This window comes from Pseudonaja textilis, chromosome 7 (genome assembly GCF_049901715.1).
Source record: "Pseudonaja textilis isolate UNSWEBS1 chromosome 7, rPseTex1.2, whole genome shotgun sequence".
In the NCBI taxonomy this organism is placed as follows: domain Eukaryota; kingdom Metazoa; phylum Chordata; class Lepidosauria; order Squamata; family Elapidae; genus Pseudonaja; species Pseudonaja textilis.
The window spans coordinates 34,638,457-34,661,871 of record NC_141996.1 but is presented as its reverse complement, the minus strand read 5'-3'; the positions used below and the strand labels follow the sequence as shown (position 1 = coordinate 34,661,871).

The 23,415-nt window shown below is 36.5% G+C and overlaps 1 protein-coding gene across 1 annotated transcript; it reads right to left on the bottom strand.

The window, feature by feature from the left end:
• Window positions 1-927: 927 nt before the first annotated feature.
• ZNF654 (zinc finger protein 654) lies at window positions 928-23,189 on the bottom strand. The gene is made up of 9 exons (XM_026700760.2): window positions 22,892-23,189; window positions 13,222-13,367; window positions 11,908-11,989; window positions 9,361-9,496; window positions 8,188-8,390; window positions 7,571-7,710; window positions 6,572-6,713; window positions 2,771-5,042; window positions 928-1,527 (listed from the first exon to the last, which is right to left on the bottom strand). Exons 1-9 carry the CDS (start codon window positions 23,021-23,023, stop codon window positions 1,520-1,522), a joined length of 3,261 nt encoding a protein of 1,086 aa, XP_026556545.1. The 5' UTR covers window positions 23,024-23,189; the 3' UTR covers window positions 928-1,519.
• Between the last annotated feature and the right edge of the window lie 226 nt (window positions 23,190-23,415).

Below are 23,415 nucleotides of genomic sequence, written 5' to 3'. Positions count from 1 at the left end.
ACGCACACACACACACCTACCACACGTGAAACTTTCCACATACCAGCTGAGGTCTGCAGCACCAATCAGCTGAGAGGATAAAGAAGAGAAAAGCAAACGGGCGGGTAAGAGGGTAGATCCTGTGCTTTTCTTTTTCCTTTTAGCTGATGGTTGAAGGATTTTTTTCCTCCTTAGCTTATCATGGGAGGCTTTTTTTTACTACAGGTTCAGCTGAACCGGGCCGAACCGGTAGCATACCACCACTGGTTTAAAGCTTAATTTTTCAAGGCACAGTGCAAATAATTTTACTGGCACTCATTACTAAAGCAATTTATTTTTACTGATTAAGTTTGTCATGGGATTTTAGATGTATGCCCACTTCAAAAATTATTCAGAAATGCTTTGAACTCACTGTATTATACTTGCATAGAAGTCTGACAGAAGGACTGCTTAAAATAACAGATTCTATGTTCAAATTACCTCTGAATTATTTGCATAGCATGCACTGTCATGATAGCATTTGTATAGGTTTCTTAAGAATGCAATTGTTTCATAAAGAAAATTCAGTGCAACTTTTCAACGTTGATACAATATGAATATAAAATTATATTCATAGTGTCCTAATGTAAATTTAAATCAAGTGTGACCCTTTTTAATTCATTTTAAATACAAAAGTAAATTTTAACAACTCATGCAAAACTTAAAACGTTTATGCTTAAAATTTATACACCAGCTGAATTCAGTTAAATTCTAACCATATGAATTTACTATTGAGCCTAAAACTGCTTTTTGATACCAAATATTGTAGCTGTGTGGATTTGCTAGCTCTTGTTAGGAGTGAACTCTATCCAAGCATTCATCATGATCAGGTCTTGAAAAACTTTGGTGCATTTGAATGCAGTTTAATTAGGTGAATTTGGAAATATCAAAGACATACTTTAGCCCTGATTGTATGCCTTAAAACATTTATTAAGATACACTGCCCAGCACTGATTATTTCTTACATTCATCGGTTCCATTTCCAGGGTACAAAATATACCATTGCAAGAAGAGTCAACCTCTATAAATGGATCTATTTTTAATTGATCCAATTTTAATGCACAGCAACATTGAATGTGACTCAAACTAGTTTTATCATACAGAATGGCTTCCTTTGAACATACAAATTCAAAATGAGGCATGTCCCACAGGCATTTTTCTCTGGAACAATTGTTTTCAGTCAGCATGAAACCTACTCTGTATACAGCCACCCAGTGAATTTACTTAAGAGTAGAACTATGCAAAAACTTGTGGCTTTTAGATAACTGGTACTTTGGGGGTTTAAACACAGTTTGCTTGTTTTCTGGATGCTAATACTGCACAGCTCCTACTATCACTTAGTTGTGACCCGTGTGCTTTAATTCTCAGAAAGGTCATGATTTTCTTTAGTAATTTTAGAGACTTCTTTATAATTAAGGCCAAGAAGGGAAAAGCAGGTTGATGCAGAATATTGTAGTGTTCCATCACTACTCCTCAAATGGAGTCTTCATACATCATTTGCTCAGGCACCTGCAAAAAAAGAGATTAAGTTGAGTCCTTTGGAGTCTAGTATCATACTGAGATTCAGTCATTTATTTTTCCTAAACAAAAGTGAGGTCAAATAAACTGTTTGTTTAGAGAATATAAAATGTTAGTTAATTACCACCTTGTCCTGAAGACTTCATGAAAACATTGAAACAGTGTAGAGCAGGCTTGTCCAACCCGCGGCCCGCGGGCCGCATGCGGCCCAGGTCGCCTCATAATGCGGCCCAGTGCCCACCCCAACCTTCATGCCAGAGCCAGCGAGGAGGAGGAGGAGAGGCAGGCGCGAGGCGGGGCGAGGCCACACCAAGCAGCAACAGAAAAGGTGGGCGCCGTCAGAGTGCCACCTCCTGCTGTTGCCACCGCCACCGCGGCCGCTTCTGCCCCCACCGCCGCTGCCACCATCACCGCGTTTCTGCCCCCACCACTGCTTCTGCCCCCGCCCCCTCCCCGCCGCTTCTGCCCCTGCTGCCGCTGCGGCTTCTGCCCCTGCCGCCGCTGCCCCCACTTCTGCCCCTGCCGCTGCTGCCCCCACCCCCGCCGCCGCTGCCCCCGCCACCGCTGCTGCTTCTGCCTTCCAGTCCTGCCTCATCCAGCTGGGCCATTTGCAGGAGGAGAGGTAGGCGCGAGGCCGGCGAACTTTCTCCCCGCCACCACAAAATTTGGCCTGAAAATAAACCATGATTAAAAAAAACCGTGATAAAAAATAAATAATTTTAAATAAATAAATAATAATAAATAATAAAAACATCTCACTAACTTCATTTTCAAATAAATGTAATATGTTAACTATGTTTTCTATGGTTTTTTTGGATGATCAGGTATCATTACTCTTATTTTATTTTATGTGCGGCCCAAACCAAATTTTCATCTTCTAATGTGGCCCAGAGAAGGTGAAAGGTTGGACACCCCTGGTGTAGAGTATGTTTCATAATTTTATCTGGTCAAGTAATGATTTCAACAATGTTGCACAGTAAGTGCTGTCAAAACTAGCTGAAATTCTATTTCCTGTAACATAATACTTTTCCATAATACTAATGGGCTAAGACAACACTAGATGTCTATTCTACTATTTACCATTATATATAATATAATTTTATTACATTTTTTCACCCTATTTTTTTAGAATCCTTTGTCTAACTATGTTTCTATCCATTTGTTTAAATCTTGTTTAACATCTTATCATTATACAAACACCTAAAATTATATCTAGTAAAATTGTAAAACTTACTTTCATCATCTGAATCGAATCCAAAAAGTGTCCGACACTTCTTTTGTGCAAGATGACGCTGAAGTGCTTCTGAGTTACAGTAGGTGGTCAAACATTTGCTGCATCTTAGTCTCTCTGATTTGCTACATGTTTTGCCTTGCTCTGAATGTGCACCTGCTTTATCAGTCAAAGTTTTTCTTCGTTTTGGCATGCTTATATATCGTTCATCAAGGTAACTCGGAGGCAATGGTCTAATGTAAGGCTTTGTTAAAATTAAGCCGTATGATGTATTTTCTGTTATCTGATTTGGTTTAGAAAGTGTCTGAGAATCCACGAGAGTATTATCTGATATATCTGTACAGTTCTGCAGAACAGGTAGAATAGATCCATTTTCTGTCCTAGTACTGGCACTCGTTCTTTCCAAATCAACATCCAGTGTGGCTGTTGTTTGTTCCAGTTCATCATGCCCATTAACAACTAGCTGATCATTAAGTGTACAGCTTTCTAAATTTGGCTCTACTTCAGGTATCTTTTGGTCTATTAAGTTCACAATTGTGACAGCACTACCATATGCATTTTCATTCCCATTCTGGATTAGATTATTTATTTTTTTCTCAGTCTGGATATAAGTCTTTGGTTCTAGGGAATCTTTTCTTGCTTTCCAAGTGGGAATTGGCAAGTCCATTACAGCCTCCTTTTCACCACCATCATCTGCTATTTCTTGAATAGCACACTCAGATTCCAAAACAACTGAAGAATTATTTTCACTGACTTCAGAAGGATTTGTTTTGTTTAAGTAATGTTGAGCTTCATGCTCATATAACAACGAAATGTCATCAAAAAGTTTACAGCACTCTGCAAAATTACACTGAGCTTTAAATTCAATATGACTTTTCATATGTTCTGCAAGCTCAGTGGACAGCTTAAATCTCTGATTACAGTTAAAATGCAAACAGAAATATACATTTGGATAAACATGTTGATTCAAATGATCAATAAAATGATGAGAATCCAAAAATTTTCTCTGACAAAACCTACATTTTCCATTATTCCATTTCATTATATGCTCTTGCACATTCAGATCAGAGGGATGGGCCTTACGTGCATGCTTATTCAGAAACCGTATTTTTTTAAAGACTCTAATACATCCATCTGCAGGACACTTGAAATTACTTGTGTGATCCACATCATTTTGAGGACAGAGCACACCATTTACCTTTGGAAGTATAGGGAGTTCTCTATTCAGGCTGTTTTCTGGTGATCCTTCTTTAATTTCTGCCTCAAAAATATTATTTGAATTGTTATCACAACTACCATTTTCAATAACATCATCCTGGCTACTAACATGATTTTTGGTTATATCCAGTGCAAGTTCAGAATTTTGCATCTCCTGATTAGTACTTGGAATGACTAGCTCCACTTCATTTTCTTTAGTACTCTCCAAGTCCCCATTTTGAAGGGAGACCTCAGCACTAGAACAGTTCACTTCATTTACAATAAGAGTTTCTTTATCAACAGAAGTAGCAGTCAGATGATGCAGTGTCATTTTCTTTATGTGATTCTTTAAGTGCTTAAGCATTATACCTTTTTGTCTGAACTTTCTATAACACATTACACATGAGAAACTGCCCTTTTTCTGATGAGCCTGGGCATGCCTCACAATATGACCACCAACAAATTCTCTGTTACATAATATGCAGCGATGTTTTGGTACATTGTGATCAGTTTTAGACGAATTAAGAACTATATTGTTCTTTTTGCAATTACTATCATTTTCCAATTGTACTTCAGAAGTATCTTCATGGCCTAGTTCTCCATTGTTTATCTCAGGTACACAAGATTGATCACCCCGCAGTGCTCGATGTGTCTTTGATGTATTTGCAGAAGAAAGCTCAGGTGGACGTTCACTCAGTTCAACTGAGGCTTTATCTCTTAATAGTGCTAAACAGTTCTGTTTGATCATCAAAAAATTCCAAAATTCTGGATCAAAAAACAACCCCTTTTTCAAAATTGGCAGCAACTCAAAACGTACACGATTCTGAACTGAACTTATCTGTTCATTGTATTCTTCATCTGTACATTTATATAGCTGTTCAATAGTATAATAGGACTCCAAGGTGCGCTCAATAAAAAATATAGAAAGAGCACATATCCGCACTATTTCTAAGTCATTTGGCAAAAAGTGAGCAATGGTTTTGTATATCAAACATTTCATTTTTGGATCATCATGAAGATCTAGCTGAAGAGCACTTCCACATATCTCTACACAAATCTGCAGACCTCCCTTGCCAATCTGTGAGAAAGAAAGGTAGAATAAATTCAGAATACTGAGAATCTTCTGCATTTCCTCTTCCAGAGAGTTATTCTCAAAAAAATTATAACTCAATGATACAACAAATGGTTCCAAACAGTGGTACTATTCTACCGATTTGGCCCAGTTCTGGCGTACCGGCAGCGCCAAAGATCAGCGGAGGCTGAACCAGTTCTCCCTGACAAGCTGCTGTTGGGCCTACCTGCCCAGGCTCCCATACTGACCTTTATTCCCTGCTTTTGAACCGCAGCTACTTTGCATAGCGTAGCAGATTGCCGCGCATCAGCTGTTGAAGCTACAGGGAGAGTGCAGATTGCAGGAGGTGAGTAGGAAAGCCTTTGCACATGAGCAAATTGTGTGTTTGGCATGCGCATGTGTGCAAAGTACGCCCTCCGAACTGGTGGTAAACTACTTTGAAACCTATCACTGGTTCCAAAGTTAAAATTCCCAGTTATCTTTAGGGAGAAACTGGATGTAAAACAAAACAACCCACACCCTAATATACAGGAGAACTGATGAATAGATGTAAATATTCTTAAAAGTATTGTATTATGTCAATGTAGAAAAGTAATAAATAATATTGCAAAAATTTTAAAGGTACATTCATTTTAAACTGTTATCATTGTACATTATATTTTCCTATTACAGTAAGTTCACTCAGTTGAGTCAAAACCAATTCATGAATGGAAACTCTTCCAACTATGGAAGACTAAATTTTGATAATTTTTTTCTAAATACAGTTAAAACAAGCACAACATATAATTATATCTTTTAAAATCAAGGACAATGAATAATTACTAAATTAAGGTTCAGGCAAGAGCACAAAGTAATCCTTTTCAAATGATTAAAATAATGCCTCTTTCAGAAAGCTTGCAAAGTTGTTTGGAAAGTGCTCAAAGTACCTCCACATTGATATACCTAGAAAAGTGGCAATTCATAAATACACAAATGAAAAAAATTGGGAGTTGTTATCAAAACAGCTGCATGAGATACATAAAAAGATTGCTACTTCAATGTTTCAATGCTCCTGTGTGCTGCAGATCCCTTCATTCAAATGTGTTATACAACTATTAATAATCATCATTAAACAAATATATATATATTTGGAACAAAATTCAATTACTTTCTTTTACATGTTGCATAAAACAATTATGGAACTTATAAACTAATATACATTTAAAGTTTGTAAAGTGTAAAAAGAAAGTGTCTTCATAATTACAACCATTTTTTAAGTATATGTTGAGCTAATCCTACTAATATTGGTCCATTTTAGAGCTGTACACAGCACATTTTATTCTTGCCCTATAATAAAACTTCAAAACGCAAACTCCATAAGTATGGCTAGAATACTATTTGCTGTTCTCCAATGCCAGGTGTGCAAATAAAATATTTTAGACATTTTCCATATATTGTTTCTCAACAAAATATTTAACTATTTAACAACATAATTTATACAATATTTAATATTGGTACTTTTAAAACACATATCTGAGACAAATGCTATTACTTACTTCATCCCTAATGACTTTCATGAAAGGGAAAATAACTTGTAAATTTGTAGCTATCCTTAAAAGATGGTAGCACTGATCTACAAATACTTGCTTTGATGGGTTAGACCTAAGCTGCATTTTACTCCAAATAAAGATCAGCTCCCTGTAAAACAAAATGAAGCTTATTATTTTATGAACCAAGGTACAAATCATATGGCATTTATCATGTTAAAATCTATGGTAGATATAATTCAGGGTTATAAAAATTATGACATAATTTGTATCATTTGCATAATGCTACTATTATGCAAATCAACTTGGAAATGCATTCTCCAATTCAATGGCCATTTATTAAAACCAGCCACATCCTCCAATTAGTGTATTAAAATAAATTTTCACTGTATGCAAATTCTACATATGGAAGTATGTAATATTATCAATATAATTATATTATTCAAAAAGCTATTTGAGAGAAATCATAAATAAGTATTTGAGCCTTGTTTGCCTGCAGACCTAAAGTTCAATTTCCAGCATCTACATAGAGGAAAACTATGAATCTCTAGAGCCTTTGCCAGTCTATGTGACATTTTTAGAGTAGTCAGCTTAAATATAAGGCACTTTTGCATTCTCTTAGATAATTCTCCATTTCTGAATTTTTTTAACAAATAAAATGTAAGATATAGTTTTTACAGATTAATGAAATTTTGATCAAGTTCATAAAAGCACCAGTCATAAATGAGAAGTTGTAAAGAAATTAATTTGGGAAAAAAAAAAGTACTTTCTAGTTGTCAGTTAAATAAATCAATAAGATAATCCAATATTTTTAAACAATCTATATTAATACAAAAATATCCAATACCTAGTTTTCACTAATTGATGGATTTTACAGAATGAAATTGCATTGAAGCACTATTTATTCTTAATAATAAACTAGGCTTTGACCATTCCTTTATAATTTACTTGTAATTTACTTTATCATAACACTAGTGTAAAGCAATATTATTGAAAGAAAAGATTTACCAGATGCAATACATATCCCCTTTTTTGAGCTGTGGAATAAGAAACAATTCACAAAGATTCAATGCTACAGCAATCTTCCCTTCTTTTGCAATGTTGCAGATGATTTCAATGCCATTCTTGCAGTCAGTCCTCAGCAAATGCTATGCAATCAAAATGAGATAACTCAGGCAAGTGTAGTATGAAAAAGGCTAACCTTTTACAATAATTGGAATTCCTAGCTCCTATTACTAGTTCTATTACCCAATATAGGAAGCTAATAACACAAGGAGGAAGAGAAATATTTACAATAACAAGAATTTATATATGGCATATTTGGTTTTTTATTAATTTGAATGGAATAGTAAAGTGTTACTCCTATTTTCCATGACCAAATTTTCCATTACATTAATTGTTACTTGGCAATCTTAGAACAGAGTTATTGAAATGCTAATGCTAAAAAGTAATTGTCCAATATTCAAAAAAAATAATATATACAGAATTGTGATTAATCTATATAGTCGTAATACAGGAATGATTTTTTTTAAAAAAGATGATCATTTATTTTGCTTAATATGAATTAGAATGCTATCCCTTATCAAGATATATCATAAAACTGCATTAAAGCTGACAAACTATACCTCTTGGAATAGGTGATCTTCTAGCGGAGACATATAAAGACACATGAAAAATGCTTGATGGAAGTAAAGGTCTTTGCTAATATCAGGATGATTCATGCAAGCTTTGATAAGAGCCATTGCCTCTGGGATGCGTTCACAGGCAATAAGGTATCTGGCACGTAATTCAAAGAACAGTGGATTTTCAGAGCTTAAATATTTGTTAACTGGTAAAAGAAAACAAATAATTCAGTTATAAAATATTAAGGTTACGTTATCAGGTTTACAAAATATTGGAAACATTCTATTAAACTTAATAAAATTAAAAAGTGGATAATCTATGGAGGTTTTCTTTTAAAAACATGGATAAGAGAATGGGGCCAGTATAAAATTATTATGACAGCAATGCAAAAAATTGCAGTTCACTATCTTCCTTTTGTTGCTGTCTCCTCTGCACCAATTGAGTGAGGCCATAGATTTAAGATTGAGGACTGGGGATGGGGAATTTCAAGGACATATCCTAAAGACAGCCATTCACCCATTATAACTCCTACAACTTCCTTCCAAAATATTATCTGGCCCCATTCTTCTTGGAAACATGTAAATCTCAATGTATGTTATGCAATCTTCTTCTACAATAATAACAAATAGCACTTCTTATAGCAATACTGCTCCTAAATATGTACACATAATTTAATCCTTGTAACTATTTAATTAAGACCATAAATATTTTAAATTAGAATGCTGCAATATTTTTCAGTGAGTTCATACTATATTCCTATGAAAGTAACACTTGGCATTTTACTTGAGAAGATATCTGCAATTGCTATAAAATGATTTATTATGTGCCATCAAGTCAACTTGACTGTTGGCAAGCTGATAAATTTTGTCCATGATATAACAAGATACACACATAAAATTATTCTTTAATACTGTGCCATCTCAGGACCAATTATCTATAAAATCAATACAAATTGTTTTCCATGCATAAGTAATAATCTCAAAATCCACACTAAATTTTCTTATATTTAAGCCCAACTTTAGTCTCTAATTGAATTAGTTCTATCTTGTGATTAAGAAATACATTATAATGTTCACTACCTCAAAACAATTATAAAGAAATCAAATAAAAATTTCCTACATTTAGCATTAATTTAAATTATGCCATTTTCAATATATATGGAAAATTATTTGTACCTAATTCCTGAGAAACTGATTTTCCTTTAAGAACAGCTTGTAATACAGGATCCTCCCAAGGTCCACCATCTCTGGTAATTCGAGTTACCAATTCTAAGTTAACATTTCTGTATCTGTTGAGTTGATTCTGGCAATCCTATGGAGGAATAAGTAGTGAACATTAACAGTACTTAGAATGTATCTGGGAATGTATCAGCACACTGCATATATACTTCTTAAGTTTTCGAGATTTCACCTTTTTTAGCATAAAGTTAGGGGCTTCAACTGCACTTATTGCATATTTGCCAAAACGTGCCAAAACTGACTGGCAACTTACTCCTTTATAATTGTCCCAAAGGTGCTTTTTCAAGAAGCAGCTGGACTTTCTGTTTTTTCTTTGAAGATGTTTCACTTCTCATCCAAGAAGTTTCTTCAGCTTGTCAGCTTCTTCAATCCAGCTGCCTCTTGAAAAAGTGCCTTTCGGACAACCATGACCTGGATGACCAAGAACCTCCATAGACATTTTTTATTACTTCTATTTATTTGTATCCCACCTTTATTATTTTTATAAATAACTCAAGGTGAACATATATCCACACATTTTCCTCCTCCATTTTCTCCATAACAACCCTGCAAAGTTGTTTTGTGTGTGTGACTGGCCAACAGTCACATATCTGACTTTCAAGGCTAAATCGGGATTAGAACTCACAGTCACTTGCTTTCTTGCCTTGTAACTTACCCAGTAGACCTGTGGTACCCAGTGTGTTGATAATCACTGGCTAATTTTTGTTATTATCTTTCAAATTTTGATTTTAGATCTTGCCACTGTGTGATCTCTCCAATTTTTTTTTCTATTCCACTACCCTCTGCTATTACCACATCAATTACACTTTTTTTTTCAACCCCCAAATTTAAAAAGTATAAGTGTTGCCCAATATTTTTTCAAGTTTCTCTTCAATTACATTTATTGCGTCTTCCAAGCATTCATGCAGAAGCAATTTTCCTTCCTTCCCTTCCCTTCCCAGCAGGCAAATATATGACCACTGCTGGGTGAGGAGGGCAGTAAAGGATTTTGATACTGGTTGGGAGACTGTCACAGAACATTGAAAATAAAGATAACATGACTGCAACAGCACAGAGGCAGTCAACAGCATGAAGAACAACTTTCTCAAAATTGATTCCCTTGGGAATCATGGCTCCCAGATTTTGGACACATCCTGTATGTTAGCCATTTAAGGTACCTTGCTTCAAAAACTATTGCCCTATAACATACCATTTCATCCAATTTAACCATGACAATGAGAGTTTTAGTAGTATATAGATATCACAAATAAGCAGCACTGAAAAATAGTCTGTTAGGAGCTAAGCCAAGGCTACTAAAATTTCAACAGGGAAGACCACTATAGGAAAAATGTTTATGAATTTAATTGGCAATGATTATGTAGCTTTGCTCCATTCTAATTAACATTTTCTCAACTGCCATTAGAAAGTAATGGGACCAGAGTGCAAAAGGAAGAGAGATGATACAATAACAGACTCTAAAGTCGCAAACTGATTCCTACATGAATTTGATATTAACAATTAATCATGTTATTTGTATACAATTCACAGCATTATATATTGACTCAGAATTTCATACTTAAATTTTAATTGAAAAAATTAAGGAATTTAACTGAATTTTCCTTTTGGATAAAGTTCCTTATCCAGGTAGTTCTTGATACCACAGCAACTGGAACCAAAACTTCCTGTCACTAAGCAGTACCATCAGAAAATGCAATCACATTGCTTAGCAACCACAATCCCTGCAGTCCCATTTGCTACTGTTAACTCAATCCCATGGTCTTTAGGCAAGCCAATTTCCTGCTGTTTCAAGGTCAATGGGGGAAGCCAGCAGGAAGTTGCAATTCCCAGACCCACGGACAAGTTAACAGGTGCTGCTGAATCAGGGAGGAAGGGGATTGGTGGGGTATGGGGAAGGGTTAGAAAGGGTACACAACAGATATTATACAGTGTCTGTAAAGATCTGAGAAAAGTGCCACATGGATAGGGTTGGTGGGTGAGTGTGCAGGAGGGGTTGCACTAGAGGAATTAAAAGAGTCAGGAAGGATGTGTGAGGTTTTATAATGGCAATGCATAGGTCAGGGAAGGTGCACAGGGCTGTGCAAGTGACCAGTACAATGTAAGTTCAAAGAGGCTGGGGAAGGATGCACGAGGAGAGTTACCCAGTAACTTACAGGCTTCCCTGATGGCTTCCCCTTTGACTTTCTGGAGAAACCAGCATGAATTTACAAATGGCATTTGTGATCATTGGGCACTTGGGAACCAATTATAAGTATAAATGGATTGCCAAGCATTCAGATCACAATCATGTGAGCGTGTGTGTGTGTGTGTGTGTGTGTGTGTGTGCTAGAATGGTTGGAACTTTGAGGATCAGCCAGAAACTACCAATCATTCAGTGCTGTCAAACTTTGAATGGTCACTAAACGAATGATCATAAATCAAGGACTACTTGTAAATTGCTTGCATTATGCTTGCTAACACTTAATTATTTGAATACTAGCAAATTACCTGGATTGACCCAAGAATATCTTTTAAAGGATCTTCATAGAATTCATCTTTTCCAAAGAACAGCAAAAGTTCGAAAAAGCTCCTATAAATCAAAGCAACTTGAAGTTGAAAAGAAATAAGCAGAGCAAGCATATTATGACACAAGTTTAAATAAAGAATTTTAAATGAAGGAGCAATGTTGACAAAGCCCTGTGAATTCTCTATCAGGCAAGCTCATTTAATAGAACTATACCATAGAGTTATTGACAAGGTAAAATATTGGAATAATATTCTTCCTAATACAATGTTGCAGTGGTATGTTACATTATATATTAGCTGAATTTTTAGTGTATTATAGAGTCTATACAATCTGCCATAATATAGAATTGAAGAAATACTTTATTAAGGGCCACTGCAACCTAAAATTTCTAACTCAATTAAAGATTACAGATTCATGGAGATTTAAATGATGAACCAACAGTTGGTGCTAATTCTTTTATCTCCAAATAGAATGCATTTTTTTTTTCAGTAAACACTGCATTTTTTCAGTTTTTGCTCACATGCAATATGATTCCACATCATTATGAGACAATGGACTGTTCTCAAAATCCATGTTAAGAGTAAAAGAATAAGCAGTCTAATGAAACTGAACTTTAAGTCCCAGTCTACAACTGTTGGTTTGATAAAATTAAAATTGTTGTTAATCAATACTGAACCTCTATAGGTATGAGGGTCTAATTTTTAATACCCGGAGGTTTTAGATATTATTTGTTCAACATTCTTGTGATGATCCTTCACCAGAGTTTGCAAGTCTAGTGCCTATATGAAGTTACCATATATCTTCTGGTCTTCTACAAGATTTGAGAGATTTCACAGTAATTTATGTATAAGTGTCCTAACAATTATTTCTCATTTTTGTAGAAATAATTAGATTAAAAGGCAGCTTGATGATAATGCCACACTAAGTATGGTGAGTGCAAATAATTACAACCTATTACATTTTTCTATTGGGGAATTGCTTTGGCAAGATTTGCCTAAATATAGATATGCAGTTTTTCCTTTGACTTGCCTAAAAACAAAGAATGATGATATCCACCAGCAACCAGCTTTTCACTAGGTAAGAATGTTTTCCAATAGTCAGATTCCAAATCCCAAATATTATGCACAGGTCAACAAATTCTTAAACAGCTCTTACATTTTATACACTTGGAAAAAAATGACACCAATCTTCTTACCAAAGCTTAAAAAATTATCCTTGAAGATTTATTTTTAAAATTATCCCATAATATCCAGAAAGTTAAAAAGTTTACAACAGGAAGAGCATGATCTACTTACAAGGCTAGGCTACTTAGCACATACTGTACATGTTCACATTCATCTGGAAAAGATACACATGCAGATGTGAAACAACAGAGAGCTGTCTGGAGTACTTGAAGCTGTGGCAGAGGAACCTGCCATCTTCCAGCATAATCTTCAACAATCTGTTTACAGAGAAAACAGTACACATTAAACTTGATCTGAAACAGCATATAAGCAAGAATATAGTACGCTGTTATATTCTACAGATAGGCAATTTTTATTTGTAACCTCATTAAAGAATACAACTACAAAGTATATACACTGCTCAAAAAAATAAAAGGAACACTTAAACAACACAATGTAACTCCAAGTCCATCACACTTCTGTGAAATCAAATTGTCCACTTAGGTAGCAACACTGATTGACAATCAATTTCACATGCTGTTGTGCAAATGGAATAGACAACAGGTGGAAAGCATACGCAGTTCGGAAGACATCCCCAATAAAGGAGTGGTTCTGCAGGTGGTGACCACAGACCACTTCTCAGGTCCTATGCTTTCTGGCTGATGGTTTGGTCACTTTTGAATGCTGGCGGTGTTTTCACTCTAGTGGTAGCATGAGACAGAGTCTACAACCCACACAAGTGGCTCAGGTAGTGCAGCTCATCCAGGATGGCACATCAATGCGAGCTGTGGCAAGAAGGTTTGCTGTGTCTGTCAGCGTAGTGTCCAGAGTATAGAGGTACTACCAGGAGACAGGCCAGCACATCAGGAGATGTGGAGGAGGCCGTAGGAGGGCAACAACCCAGCATCAGGACCGCTACCTCCACCTTTGTGCAAGGAGCACTGCCAGAGCCCTGCAAAATGACCTCCAGCGGGCCACAAATGTGCATGTGGCTACTCAAACGGTCAGAAACAGACACCATGAGGGTGGTATGAGGGCCCGACGTCCACAGGTGGGGGTTGTGCTTACAGCCCAACACCGTGCAGGATGTTTGGCATTGACAGAGAACACCAAGATTGACAAATTCACCACTGGCACCAGGTGCTCTTCACAGATGAAAGCAGGTACACACTGAGCACATATGACAGACGTGACAGGGTCTGGAGACGCCATGGAGAACATTGTGCTGCCTTCAACATCCTCCAGCATGACCGGTTTGGCAGTGGGTCAGTAATGGTGTGGGGTGGCATTTCTTTAGGGGGCCGCACAGCCCTCCATATGCTCGCCAGAGATAGCCTGACTGCCATTAGGTACCGAGATGAGATCTGCAGACCCCTTGTGAGACCATATGCTGGTGCGGTTGGTCCTGGGTTCCTCCTAATGCACGACAATGCTAGACCTCATGTGGCTGGAGTGTGTCAGCAGTTCCTGCAAGACGAAGGCACTGATGCTATGGACTGGCCCGCCCATTCCCCATATCTGAATCCAATTGAGAACATCTGGGACATCATGTCTCGCTCCATCTACCAACGCCACATTGCACCACAGACTGTCCAGGAGTTGGGGGATGCTTTAGTCCAGGTGTGGGAGGAGATCCCTCAGACGACCATCCGCCATCTCATCAGGAGCATGCCCAGGTGTTGTAGGGAGGCCATACAGGCACGTGGAGGCCACACACACCACTGAGGCTCATTTTGACTTGTTTTAAGGACATTACATCAAAGTTGGATCAGCCTATAGTGTTTTTTTCCACTTTAATTTTGAGTGTAACTCCAAATCCTGACCTCCATGGGTTGCTAAATTTGATTTCCATTGATAAGTTTTGTGTGATTTTGTTGTCAGCACATTCAACTATGTAATGAACAAAGTATTTCATAAGATATTTCATTCATTCAGATCTAGGATATCTTATTTTTGTGTTCCCTTTATTTTTTTGAGCAGTGTAGTTACTGAGGTAAGACAAGCAGTTTGGAGAATAAAGCTTAACACCATTTTATGTCTTGAGCCTACATAAGACACAAGTAAGTTGTTCTCCTATAAAAAAGATTAAGATTTTGAGTCTTCAGTCCATAATTGCTTTTTTTTTTGGTTTAAAAAAACAGGCATATAAAATGTAAATAAATCTTACAATTATCATCCACAATGTCTCTAAGTGGTGATACGAAACACAGTAATGCAAGAGGACAGGATGTTCAAACAGTATACAAGAAAATAAATCCAATTATTATCTATTCCCTTTTTGACCACTTATTGTAACATTTCTCTATCACCACCCACATAAAATGCACCCCAGTCTCAGCTCATCAACTTTTTAACCTTAATTCATATTATCAATTGAAAGTCTTTTTCCAATGCATATTTATGTGTACTCAATTCCTCCAAGATTAGCTGCCAGATTCTGGCTTTCAGCTTTGTTAAAGACGTGAACAAGATGCTTAGTATTATACCTTAATAATTCTTAAATGGGTGTATTTAAGTATATGTCTTCACAGAGTTAGCATTTGAGAGCTTTTCCAATAAACAGAAATTTGTAATTTTATATTATATGACTATGTTTCAGGATTTATAATGAACATAATTTTTATTTCACTCCAGAACTATCACATTCAAAATAATAGAAGACAAGTTCCAAAATGGTAAACAGACCATGTACAAGAACAGTAACCTGTTTTATATTAGTACCTTAAAACATCTCTTTATGAAACAGATTATCATACTTCCATCATTTTGATTTTCTAAGATTACATTTTGAAACTGTCTTTGAAGGACAGTGATTGATTTGTTTACAAAAAAGCTAAATTTAATTGTCTAATAAATGTAATGGTAACTTTTAAACCAGCTGATTTTATTTAAAGACTAGATATACAGTATTTCTACAGATACACCAATTATAAGTTGTGGCAGAAAGACTGTATATTATATTTATGTTATATAGAGAAAATGTAAATACATAAGATTATTTGAACCAGTATATAATGAAGATATAAATAGAATTGTTAATGAATTACACAAAATAAAACTACATGAAAGTAAGTTTTAAAGCCTCTCTAGGATACTTTCTTGAACTATATACAAAATCATGTAACTTAAAGCACTGCTATTTCAGTAAGGACTGAAACACCCCAAGTGTGATTTCCAAAGAGGGAAACCTACTTGACTTTTAATTCCAACAGATTCTCAGAGAGAGAAAAGGAATCCTTGATAAGTACTGAGAAGGCAATTCCTTACAATCTGCGTATACAATTCCTTACCAATTGCTTGTTTAACAACATTCAAAGTTACAACATTGAAAAAAGAGCTTTATGACTAGTCTTAATGTTGCAATCACTGCAACATCCTGCAATCACATGATCACAGTCCAGGAACTTGGCAACCAGCATGCATTTATAATAGTCATAATATCTGGAAGTACATGATCACAATTTACAATCTTCACAGCCAGTTTCCAATAAGCAGTCAACTGAGAAGTCAGAAGTCACAAGTTGCAGTCACACTTAACCACAGGTGATTTGTTTAATGACTGCAGACAGAAGTGATATCATAAGCTGGCAGAGTCTCATATTTATGAACATGTTGCTTAGCAATAAGTTGCTATTCCCATTTGCAATTGCTAGATGAAGATTTACTATTTACTATTTCTTCCCCAAAGAAAACAATTTGTGTTATAAAAATGTGTTTCTACTTTTGTTAAAAGGAAAATAATAATTTGTAGCACCATTCCATGGCTAAGGAATAATAGAAAACTTACAATTCAAAAGATTCATAATTTAAGGTGGCCTGTAAGCCCCCTGGTTTAGATACAACACAGCATCTACTCAGAAGCAAGAAATGCAGTACAATTGCTATAAGAATTTTTGCCTCAGTATCAACATGCTACTAGCTATTATGTTTGGTTGCATAGTTAGCCAGATGTTTACATTGGATCCAGCAATTTTATCCATCTATTGAGTCCTTCCCAAAGACCTACCTGAGATAGGTAGGTATTGTTGCTTGATGGTATTAAAGATATTGTCACAGTTTGTAAGCTGGTCCAAGTAAAACTGCCTTTTGCAACTGACTGATAGTTTTTAATGTTGATGATATTCAAATGGTATTCCATATGTTTTTGAATTTTTATTATTAATTCTTAGGCCAGTCACCGTCAGCCAGAGGTTTAGACTGGCTTTGGCATTTTAATTCATGTATCGAATCATATTTTTATCCTTTTTTAAATATATATATTTGATCAACTCTAGGTGGTAAATATATTTAAACATGTTTAATACTTCTGCATCCTATTTTCCTACAACTGTGTAAGATATGCTAGGCTGAGAAAGTTATCCAAGTGGCTTTTATAAGAAAGGTCTAGAACTCATCATTTCCTAATATATTGATATAGTAGAAAAAAACTGCAAAGAAAAATACGCACTGAAGTATGATTTAAGTATCAAATTAAGTGTCCCAAAATTAAAAACCACTCCTAATCATAATCCTCCAGATCATTAATCAATGTGGCAGATTTGCCACACAGCATTCAATTGCAATACAGAAAGCAAAGCTTAGAGTATGTACTTACACTGTAACCAAACCAAATATGGTAGTTATAACTATAAATCACAAAAAATAAAAAAAACCTACTGCTTGTGCTTGCACTGTGTATGAAAGGATCCATTCAATTGAAAAAGCCATCAAATGTCAATAGATATATGTAATATCAGACTTCACTCCAAAGTGCTGTCCAATTTAAATATTACATTTATCTTCACACACAAAGTTATGAGAAATTTGAATGTCTCATCTTTGCCTTCAAAACATTTTAAAAACTACTTATTCATAAGATTACAGTATGAGTACATCTATTATAATGTCAATTCAAAGCAAGTCATTCACATAAAATGCTCTCCATATTTTTTTAAAATGCACCTTACTTTGGAAGGTAAAATACCCTGATTAGAGAGGCTCATCACTGTCAAATTAAAAACAAATGATTAATATAGGAAGATCAGAAAGGCAGTTAAATGTAATGCCACTCAAATCTAAATACATTATCTGTATGTACACACACAATCAGTTTGCTAAATAATCAACAAGGGCTGATAATTACACTTTTTGCTAAGTCAAATTCAAAAAGACATGATTATGAGTGGTGAATTAACGCTACATTCTTATTTGTTTTGCTGACACCAAGGTGTAACTGATTTTGGATAGCTCTACATTATATTGTAATCACTATAACGTTGATTTCAAAACTGTGATACATGATTCTTAGGAACTGGCTTTTGACTCTTTTCTAGTGCTAAACTTATATAATATACAGGTGAAACTTGAAAAATTAGAATATTGTGCAAAAGTTCATTTATTTCAGGAATACAACTTAAAAGGTGAACCTAATATATGAGATAGACTCATTACATGTAAAGCAAGATAGTTCAAGCCGTGATGTGTCATAATTGAGATGATTATGGCTTACAGCTCATGAAAACCCCAAATCCACAATCTCAGAAAATTAGAATACTGTGAAAAGGTTCAATATTCTAGGCTCAAAGTGTCCCACTCTAATCAGCTCATTAAGCCATAACACCTGCAAAGGGTTCCTGAGCCTTTAAATGGTCTCTCAGTCAGGTTCAAGTAGGAATCACAATCATGGGAAAGACTGCTGACCTGACAGTTGTGCAGAAAACCATCATTGACACCCTCCATAAGGAGGGAAAGACTCAAAAGGTAATTGCAAAAGAAGTTGGATGTTCCCAAAGTGCTGTATCAAAACACATTAATAGAAAGTTATGTGGAAGGGAAAAGTGTGGAAGAAAAAGATGCACAAGCAGCAGGGATGACTGCAGCCTGGAGAGGATTGTCAGGAAAAGACCATTCAAAAGTGTTAGGGACTTTCACAAGGAGTGGACTAAGGCTGGAGTCAGTGCATCAAGAGCCACCACACACAGACAGATCCTGGATATGGGCTTCAAATGTCGTATTCCTCTTGTCAAACTGCTCCTGAACAACAAACGTCAGAAGCGTCTTACCTGGGCCAAAGAAAAACAGAACTGGTCTGTTGCTCAGTGGTCCAAAATCCTCTTTTCTGATGAGAGCAACTTTTGCATCTCATTTTGAAACCAAGGACCAGTGTCTGGAGGAAGAATGGAGAGGCACACACTGCAAGATGTTTGAAGTCCAGTGTGAAGTTTCCAGTCTGTGTTGATTTGGGGAGCCATGTCATCTTCTGGTGTTGGTCCACTGTGCTTCATTAAGTCCAGGGTCAACGCAGCCATCTACCAGAAGATTTTGGAGCACTTCATGCTTCCTTCTGCAGATGAGCTTTATGGGGATGCTGACTTCATTTTCCAGCAGGACTTGGCACCTGCCCACACTGCCAAAAGCACCAAAACCTGCTTGACCATAGGATTACTGTGCTTGATTGGCCAGCAAACTCACCTGACCTGAACCCCATAGAAAATCTATGGGGCATTGCCAAGAGAAAGATGAGAGACATGAGACCGAAAAATGCAGAAGAGCTGAAGGCCGCTATTGAAGCATCCTGGTCTTCCATAATATCTCAGCAGTGTCACAGGCTGATAGCTTCCATGCCACACTGCATTGAGGCAAACCAAAGGGGCCCAAATCAAGTACTGAGTACATATACATGCTTATACTTTTCAAAGGTCCGATACTGTTCTATGTATAATCCTTGTTTTATTGATTGCATGTGATATTCTAATTTTCTGAGATTGTGGATTTGGGGTTTTCATGAGCTGTAAGCCATAATCATCTCAATTATGACAAATCACAACTTGAACTATATTGCTTTGCATGTAATGAGTCTATCTCATATATTAGTTTCACCTTTTAAGTTGCATTACTGAAATAAATGAACTTTTGTACAATATTCTAATTTTTTGAGTTTCACCTGTAGAGTAATCAGGATCTCAAAACAAATTTTAAAATCTCGTTGTATAGAAAATGTGTTGGAAATAGGTATTTATGCTTCAGCTTATTTATAGGATAAAGATGATTTTTAAAAATTTTCTGCAGTAAAATAAAAATATCTGCATAATAGCTTAGAGGTATTATTTACATTATTTACATTTACAGCATATGCTGACTCACATTTTCAACATAGACACACCTCATCTATGCATCTCATGATACTAAAGCAGCCCAAAATTTCTTCGTAATTTTAACAATCAAAAACTTTAATATATTTTAGATTACAGTACATTTTATTCAACAAAAAGCAATTCAGACTTACTAAATTACATTGCATTTATGTACTAAACATTTGGATATGCAATTAAATTAAAGCTTCCTTCAAAAATATTTTACATTGTTCTACAAATGTTCCAGTTAGGAAGAAAATTATTACACATATGAATTGTATCCTGAGACAAGATCCAATAATTTCAGATATAAATATTCCACTGAACTATACCTACAACATGGAAACTGACACCTGGACAAAGAAAATGGGTTCTCCATGTTTTACTTAAAACCAAAAGGCTCTTCAGGATTAGAAAGATAAATATATGCCCCGAGTATTAAACACTTTACAGTTTGTTATTAGCAAGTGATCAATAAATGACTTATCAATATATATTTATAATTATAATAAAAGTTACCATTAATTAAATGTAGAACTTTTATATTTATATGAAAAATTAATATGTACTCTGTATGAAATCATTTTTTCAAAATGTCTGTTTTGCATTTAATAAAGAGGATTTTTTTAAAAGCCAGGAATAGAGAACTAGAATGTAACCTTTATATCCATAGCATAGAAAATGTAACAATATTATTGTTTTCAAACCTGTTTTTACACTATTTTATTTGTAGATTTTTATTTTTATGTATATTTCCTATACTGGGTATAGAAAAACATCCAGTATATGGCCACAGAGGTAAGCTTATGTAAGATATATACATTAATACTTCTCAGAAGTATTATAGAATCAATTTTAACCTATGAACAGATATTTAATATATTATTTCTAAATCAAAAGTCAAAATGAACCACACATCAAATTACATCATATAATTTTCATTTTGTCTAAATGTGATAGAGTATATGAATCCAGACACCGAGGTCTTTCAATCATACTTTATTGCATACGTTGTGTGAATATAATAAACTGTGATTTATTTCATAAACTATGGCTAAATAGTTAACTGGGTGTATGAGTCAGACCATAGCTTAAGTACAATTTCACCTGAATAACAAACCAAATGTATTTACTAAAAAAAATGAAACAATTGTATTTAACCCAACTTATTTTCAGGTAAGGATAAGATTCCACCTAAATAATGTAGAAATGCACAAGGCAGCACAGCATAAAAGTAAAAATCATGTTTAGACAAGTTCGCTTATATTCTAAGTCCCTCAAATACAAACAATTAAACGCCATTTGGAAATCATGATAAAACAATGATATAATCAGAAGTTTCTTCATTTATCACAGATGCCAAACACTTAAACATTTTTTCTGAATATGTTAATTCAGATAATTGTGCATGATCTTAATTTTTATTTAGGCCTTTATTCCAAACCCCACAACCCAGCCCAAACTACCTTTAAATTCCCCAAGCCACTTTGGGATCAAGTAGCACAAAAAGAATCCAAGCAGGATCATGTAAAACAAAATATCAGCAAAATAATAATAATACACGAAATGGTAAAGTTACATCAACACACCTGTAGCAACCAATTGAGATCTTGCCTCTAGCTTCCATCCCATCAGAAAAAGACATGCACTGGCAAAACATCTTCTGTAGCTTCTTAATAGGAAACTGAACAACTAGCAGCAACTAGGTCATGAACTCCCATTCAAAACAGTGGGCTGTTTTCTCAGCAACCCTCATTCATGCTTAGGCCAACCAAATGTAAAGTTTTAGGAGGAGGAGGAGGAGGAGGAAGAACTGAGCCCTCACCCAACCTCTTTAAAAACTACAGTAGCTTTGTCTTATTACCTCAACATCAATGCAAATGACCAGCTGCCTGCAAGGAATATAAAATCCTTCCATTCCTCACTATCCTGTGAGAGCTGAAGAAGCTTCTTGGATGAGAAGCAAAAGGTCTTCAAAGAGAAAAAAAAACCAAGAAAGTCTAATTGCCTTCTGAAGAAGGGGGAAAAAAAGCACCTTTGTCATCCACAACCATGACCTGGATGACTGAAAATCTCTAGAGACTTTTAACATCAATCTAAAAATCTCCAGCTCCTAGACCAAGAGGGCCACCAACTTCGGACTTGAGCTCGGGAACGGAACCCCCACCCCAAGTGACAGCGAACGGAGCGGCTCACGAGAAGACGGGGAAAGGCCTTTTTCTGCACTTCAGAAGGCAGCTCCCTATCCCGTCAGCCCGTGAGGTAAAAGGAAAGGGTCAGGACCACTTTCGAAGCCACAGAAGGGTATCCGTGACAAGGACAAAATGAGCGGAAAACTGACGTGGCGAAAATCAACTCCCCCTCACGGACAACTGCCCGCTCGGCCACGGGCGGCTTTCCTACCGCTCGCTCTAAGTAGGGAGTGAAGAGAAAAGGCAGAAACGAAAGGGAATCGGTTTCCCCCGCCTCGACCGGAGAAAGGGGGAAGCGCCTCCGTGTAGGCTCGCCCTCTTATTTTCCCCTGAAGCAGCTAACTGTGCAAAGGGCCGCGACATAGAGAGGGGAGGGGAACCTCCGACGTTTCCGCCGCAGAACGATCGGTCCGAAATTCCTTGGCGTCCATCACTCGGCTGTCTTCTGCCCGCAAGTCCCGGAGTGTCAGTCTACAGGGGGCGGGACTAGCGACTCACCTGGCAGAAGCGGTAGCAATAATACTGGCTGCTCAGGGCAGGAGACAATCCGGCGGGAAGGCGCGGCTCATTAATAGCCTTGAGTTCCTCGCCGAGTCTCTCCGATTCCTGGTCGCTCTCGTCTTCCGCCATGCTGCTCTGGCCGCCCTGCGCGTACCGAGTCCCAGCTCCCTCCCCCGCCCGGATCTGCCGGATGACCCGCCCTCTCGGCCGTGTACTTCAATTCCGGCACCGCCCCCCGCGGTGCATTGTTAGTGGTGCGCGCACTTGTCATTCAAACGCCGATCCCTCGTCCTCTGACCTACAGAACCTTCATTCTAACGAGCTCCAGTGGTTAAGCCCCTGATTGGCCGAGCTGGATTCCCTGTTCGAAGCTGAACTTTCAGCAGCACTTTTTGATTGGTGAAGAATGTTATCGATAAAATTAGCTAAGCCCCGCCTTTGCCCTTGTCGATTGGGCCCACATTTCATCCTTCAAAGTAAACATCTCCGCCCACTCCTTGCCAGTGGGCCACAATAGCGGT